The sequence below is a fragment of the Muscardinus avellanarius genome (assembly GCF_963383645.1).
Source record: "Muscardinus avellanarius genome assembly, chromosome: 16".
Taxonomy (NCBI): Eukaryota; Metazoa; Chordata; class Mammalia; order Rodentia; family Gliridae; genus Muscardinus; species Muscardinus avellanarius.
Genome location: NC_137802.1, coordinates 30534986 through 30542033, shown reverse-complemented (window position 1 = coordinate 30542033; position 7048 = coordinate 30534986). Strand labels below are relative to the sequence as shown.

Here is a 7048-nt window from a genome sequence, read left to right as displayed (position 1 = left end):
TCATCTGCTTGTCTGAAGATGTGGGGTGAGGTCAGGACAGAGATAATGTTCTGAGAAATGTGTCATTAGATTTTGTCATTGTGTGGACATCACAGAGCACATCTCACAAACCTAGGTGGAAAGTCTACTGCACATCCAGGCTGTATGGTAGGAGCCTATAGCTCTGCCAGATTTGCTCTGGCAAGTAAATTTCCTCCACAATCAACTTACATGGAATTTCTAAAAATTCTCTATATACCCTTCACTCACTTTTATATTGTGTAATAAATAACAATTCTCTGATCATTTGAACCATTCATAGCTAGTGGTAAATTCAATAGCACAGTTGAATCTAGCCTTTTCTTTCAGTGTTGCTACAAACTGATTTTATCTTTTCTCTCTCCCTTTATTTCTCCTTTCTTTCTTTCTTTCTTTCTTTCTTTCTTTCTTTCTTTCTTTCTTTCTTTCTTTCTTTCTCTATTTCTCTCTCTCCCTTTCTTTCTCTCTCTTTCTTCCTCTTCCTCTTTCTCTCTCTCTCTCTCTTTGCAATGCTGGGGCTAGAAGCCAGATCAAGAGATCTACCACTGAGCTACAGTCCAGCTCTCAGCCTTGTAAAGCTTTTGCTTTGGCCATAATTGTCACAGTACTGAGAAAGATCTGCTTCAACATTCACTTTTCAATCCATGCCATTAGAAGGTTTCTCTGCTTCTGATACAAGCCATTCTAAATTTGTGTTAGTCTCATTGCTTTGAATGAAGCAGATCATTTAATAGCTTCTGACACTGTGTTCTTGTTCTTAAAGATCATGGCTGTGGTCGAATGGGACAAGCCTGACTGGCAAGTGATAACTGTCAGCAATTTTCCACCTCTGTAGTTTTTAATCACTTTTAACTTTTTTATCAGGCCAATCACTTGATGTGACCTCTTATTGGCACCATTAGCAATAGATTTTGTATGTTTGGGGCCATAATGACTAAGATAAAAATAGATTAAATTGAGTGCAGGAGAAAATAATGCAGTCAAAGGATGGAGCAGTTATGAGGTTACTGCCCATATAATTGTTTTACAGTAATTTTTATATAGGTAGAAGTAATATGCTAGAAAATAATGATTAAAAATATGGTGAATACATAAAGTAACAAATTGTAGTTTGTTATTATTATCAAGTATTATATACTACATATAGAAACATACTTCAGAGACGTTGTGAGTTTGGTTCCAGACTACCACAATAAAACTAACATCACAACAAAGAGAGTCACACAATTTTTTGTTTCTTAGTGCATATAAGTTATGTTTACACTGTGCTGTAATCTATTAAGTGTAAATAGTGTCTAGAATCAATGTGCATAGTTTAACTTTTAAAAATACCTTATTACCCAAAACTTCCAAGGCCACGAAGTGAGCAGCTCTGCCACACCATCTCTCATCATGATGCTCTGCCTCTGCCTCAGTACAGGTAGAATAATGGAGTGAGCCAACCACGGACTGAGGGCTCGGAAGTCAAACCCTAACAAAACTTTCCTCCTTTGCTTTCCCCAGGTATTTTGTCATAGCAAAAAACAAACAAACAAAAAAACAAAAAAACGAATTCACACAATGGTGGATGCTCTAGATGGTTGGTGAGGACTCTAGAAAGAGAAGACAAAAAGAAATTAGAGGGAAGGAAGTTGGGGTGACAGGAATGTGAATATGCTTATGGGACAGGGCACAGCATATGAAGATATGGTGTTAACTCCTACCAGAGAATTTGAATGAGAGAGTCACTGAATGAACAAGTAAACAAATGGCTCGGCTAGTTGACATGGCCATCTTCCGATACGGTCGCCACAGTATTCAGGCAGCCAGAAACTAAATAAATAGTCATTGTAGCAGGGGTTTGTTTTACATGTGGGCCCCACAGCAAGACCATCCAACCTGCTATGACAAAGGCTGAGCCCCTCCCATGGCTTCATATCAAGGAGACTAGCCAGCTATTTAGTGGAAAGTATACATTTGATTACTTTGCACTAATTCTACCCTGAAAATGCCAATGATCCATCTTAATTGGAACAGAAACTCTTCCCAAGTATGAGTTTGCTGTTTCTGTCTGCAGTATCCTAGCCATCACCAGTATTTGAGAGCTTATAGAGTGTTCATTGGCATGACATCTCACACAGCATCGCTATAGCTGTCAGACACTACAGCCAATGAGGGGCATCATTAGATGTTTACCCATGGGGCTCACCGACCCTATGTGCTCACCTTGCTTATCACTATCTGAATGGAGCACAAAGTCCTGTGCCTTGACTGCCAGGCCTCAACCTTCTTTCCAAGTTTCTCCATCATGTCACACATATTCTAACTCTAACACACCTTTGCTAGGCATCCACTCAATCTAATAAGCATCTTGTTTGTTCCTACTTTTAGGCATTTGCTCAGTTAATATTGCTTATCTGCCTAGACTGAGATGCCTCTTAAAAATTCCTCCACTCTCTCTCCTTCAAGATCTTACTTGAGTTCCATCTTGCCTCTGAAACCTTCATCTAAGCCTCTTCTAATCTAGCCTTTCTATGATTTCTCAGTGTCTGTAGTGTTTGTGTATATTGGAAGATAGAACAATAAAGGGATGGGGAGAACCGCAGGCTATTGTGATAGGTCATAGGAGAGACTTGAAACAATCATGAGGTGAGTAAGGATAGATTGGTGGGGAGCCTTTTGCATAGAAAGTGTCCAGACTACTGTGGGTCTTGGAAGTTGCTGATGGAGACAGACATCAGAGGGCCAAATGGGCCTTGAATCTCAGCAAAGACCAGCCAACCCAAAGGGTAATTTGTCAGGAACACAGCCCCTACCCCCATAAACATACCTCACACCCAGAGCCATCTTTATATTCCCTCACCCTGCTCAATGTGAATCACCCAAACTCCCATACAAAAAAGACAACTGCCGGTTGTAATAAAGTATGTGTGAATTTTATGTATTCCTCAAACAACATTTGCTTCCATTGAATATTACAAGTTAACCTTGGGCTCACAATAGCAATGTCCTTCTAAAAATTCCAAAAATTTCATACTGATGAGCTCTTACAGGATTCTAGGGAAGGAGGGAGGAGAGGAATCACATTACCTGCACTTGACAGGAGACTGGATTGGGGCTCACAGAGAGGGCAGGGGATTTGCTCAAAGCTTTGCATTTTAACACAGCTGCTATATATGGAAAATATGTTTAAATACTCTGAGAATCTAACTGTCTTTTAAAATAAAACTCATTCTTTGGGGAATGATGATGGGATTATTTCAGAATGCATCTCAGGAAGGAAAAATGGCTGGAAGGAAAAATTGATCAAGCATTTCTCAGGCTCTCGTGATCATTAAAATGTGATCATTACTGCTTTGAAGTTTGGGATTTTTGGTCCAGGTATTTCATGGAGTTCTGGACCCACTTCTTATTGGAGTCAACACAGATCTCCTTGCCCAGTTTAGTCTTGAAGCTGTAGGAAGAGAGGAAGCAATTAGAAAGATTTTGAAAACTCCACCCATTCAAACTTAAACCTTCCAGGATCATTTGTATGGGGCAAAGGGTTTGCTATAAAAGCAAAAAGGGGGCAAAAGAAATATAGGGCTCTGGGGTCAAGTGCCCCTGATGGCCTGGTAAAACCATCTTTTCTCTTGACTGAGAAGGTACTAGTACAACCTGGAAAAGCTCCTGCACAGGGAGCTGGAGCAAACACTTTCTGTTGGGAAAGCTCACCGATTGGATTTCAGAAGTCAAAACTATCTGAGTCTACAACTCCATGCAACTCAGACACAGTTCTTAACTCTGTGCCTTAGCAGAGTTTTTTTTTTGGGGGGGGGGTCTGGAAGAGGGTAGGCTTTGTCTACTCACATTACAGCTTTCTGGGGACACTTGCTGCCAGTGATCTTTCTGTAGCTCTCCAGTCGCTGAATGGAAATCCTCTTACTGTTCACAGTGAAGCAGCAGGTGGTTGGGATAGAAACTGATTTGGGGAGTAAAATAAACAGAAAGAATGAACTTCTTATAATATGTGAATATTTTCAAGTATGTCTTTCTCAAGGAAATTAGAAGATGAGGCCATATAAAAGGTGGAGGTATCATTTGTCCACTGTGAAACCCTTTGCCTCTGCCCTTGACATGGCACCTCCTTTTACAGTGGGAAGCCAGCATCTCCTACAATGGTCAGGAAAATCTCCAACAATGTCATGCACCCCGGACTCTATCACTATGAGGAGCTACATGGCTATGTGAGGGTCATGGTACCATCCACCAAATACTCTCCATTCTCTGCTTTTTAAACACAGAGCTGACTTGTACTTCTTCACCACTTTTGTTTGGTTGGAACAATTAACTAGTTCTTTTTCAGTACATACTTTTACTGGTACCTTATAATTATACATCATAATGAGTGATGGAACATACATGCACACAGCACTTAATGATTTCCCTCTGGATCCCATCCCACTTTTCCCCTTCCCCATACATGTTGAGATTCGCATATTTGACAATTCAGTGTACATTCCTAGCATTATTTGAACTGTTTCCTTCATCAAGTCCCCTCTCCTCCTCTCCTAGACCCCCCCATCACTCCACTGGACTGTCTTCTCTTTTATCTGAAATCCCCTTTGTCTCCCAATCTCTCTCTCTAGCTGCCACATATGAGAGAAAATACACAACTCTTCACTTTCTGAGACTGGCTAATCTGTTATCATTAACTAGTTTTGACCAATAGTGGAGACGACAAGGTGGCTTGTGTCATTTCTGAGCCTGCAGGTACCGCTGGTGAAGCCCCTCGAGAGCTCTTCTCCCTTGTCACGGTAAGCAATTTAGGATCCTCAGTATGTAGTGCAGACTCTCAAGCCCATGCATTACAGGCATTTAGCACAAGGGAGAAATTGACCCTTGTTAATTTGGTTGTGTTAGGCCATGGATAATTAAGATTGTTTGTTACCACAACATGCATTAGCTTACTGAGATGGATGTCTTCTATAAATGCCGACGATAGAAAGGTAAGTTTTGGCACAAACACCTACATGTTTCCCAGACTCAAAATGAGTTGCCTCAAGAGAATGCCGTAGGACCTTTGTCTCTGAAAGCTGATTTGGAGTCCAGCAAAAGTTCTGGGGCAGCAAGCAATATTTCAGGAGCCCCACCCCACTACCCAAAGTGCCCACCATGCCACACCAAATATGATGAGGGCGGTTGGTCACAGATGCGCTCAGCTTCTGACTACATGCCCATGTCAGAAGGAGAGCTGGGGACCAGAACTCCAGTTCTGGCTCTTTCAACTGACTTGATTTGGGGCTGGAAGTTATTACTTACTGGGAGACCTGCTTTCCTACTTTTTCTATCTTTAAAATGCAAGGTTTGCAGTGAGAAATTTTTGCTGCCCTGATGGTTCTGGAAGTGGGTAGCTTTCTTCAGGGGTAGGAGGCAGGACCTTACCTGGCTGAGCAAGCACTTGGGTGCAGAAGGCAGCTGTGAGCATCAGGCACAAAATAACTGCAGAGACCTTCATGGTGGGAGACAGCACAGGCTCTGGTGAGTCAGAGAATTCTGGGTTGTTTTCAGCCTGTCTACTCTTGTGACTGCTCTGCCTGGCTTTATAGGGAGCAGAGTGGGTGGGCGCTTCCAAGGAAATCTTTGCCTACATGAGGTCGCGGTCAATTCAGGATGGAGGGTGAATCTTGAACAGCTCCAGCTCTTGGGAAGATTGCAAGAGAGAAGAGAGGCCAGTGGTGGGTGGGATTTGGCACTTGTTTTCTGAGCAGTGGAGAAGGAAGGGAGGCTGTGATTATGAAATGTAACTAAACATTTGTAGCAGGACACAGAGGCAAGACAACCAAAGGCATGGGATGTTGGTTGGTTTAAGAACGCTGCTTGGTCCCTTTGTCAACCTGGTGGTCTTCAGGACTTTTGAGGCTAGGAAGGGACCCTGAGTTGTCTTCTGGAAGCCTACCCACATGCAGAGAGAGCTCAGCAGCTCTGGACTTTGCTGGGTCTCTGTGAGCTAGGAGGCATGCAATGATTATAGAGTCTTAGTGTCTTGGAATTGAACATCAGAACAAGATCATTTCTATTGATCTTGACATCTTGGGCATTTTAAACTATTTGTCTAGCTGTTAAAGCTCTTTTCTAAATGAAATCAAAAGAAACTCTTGTACATCAAATGCTTAGCTGTGGAGTGGGTCTTTTTGCAGCATAATTGGCTCAACAAACACATTTGGAAAATCAGTTTCTAGTTTACCCTCAACCCCGAGCACACATTGCAGACAAGGTATCTCTGATGGCTGAAATACATCAAAGAGACAAGGGACACAAAAGCCCCCACTTATACTTTTGTGCATACATTAGGCTACCAAGTAGGAAAGAGTGCAAGGGGAGGTGGTCTTTAATAGGGTTGCTGCAGCAAATTACAATCTTGAACAGTGATTTGGAGGTACTGCCTGTATGCTTCCTGGCTTTCTCCACATATTCTCCTATCAAGTTGATTGATTAGTAAAGATTGCACAGACGGGTATGTTAAGAAGAACTCTGAAGAATTGTGGTTGATTATTTCTGTCATGGGAACAGAATTAAGAGCTACAAGGCCAAGACGAGGCCAGGAAACTTGGCCTTCCTTGCTTTTTGCTGCTCAGGTCCAAGTGAAATAGTCTAGAGGAGAAAGAATCTAACAGATCCATGTTGGGAAGACATCTCTCCATTGGCAAGCTTTGCGACAAGGAGCACATATCTAAACACACTTAGCTACTTGCCAGTGTGCTGGATGAGGATAAAAATCATGCTTACTTTCAAGAAATGTTTTATGAATCAAATGAGTTATTGTATATATAATGCTTGGAAGAATAACCAGGTCTCTGTAGGTGCTCTGTAATTGGAAGTAAATTGATGGGTTTTTTGTTGTTGTTGTACAGATTTTACCTAGGTTCTACCCAGGATTATTCTACATAAGAGAATAATTCTACTTCTGAGCTACTCATACTCCAGCCTTATTTTATTTTATTTTTAAATTTTGAACAGGGTCTCATTGAATTGTTGAAGTCCTCACTAAGTTGCTGAGGCTGGCCTTGAA

At 41.7% G+C, this 7048-nt stretch overlaps 1 protein-coding gene across 1 annotated transcript; it reads right to left on the bottom strand.

Annotated features, from left to right (window-relative positions):
- Window positions 1-741: 741 nt before the first annotated feature.
- On the bottom strand, window positions 742-5494 carry LOC308275656 (eotaxin-like; the record flags this gene model as incomplete). Its single annotated transcript, XM_080714017.1, has 4 exons — window positions 742-952; window positions 3350-3451; window positions 3847-3958; window positions 5422-5494. 4 exons carry the CDS (start codon window positions 5492-5494, stop codon window positions 742-744), a joined length of 498 nt encoding a protein of 165 aa, XP_080570143.1.
- Between the last annotated feature and the right edge of the window lie 1554 nt (window positions 5495-7048).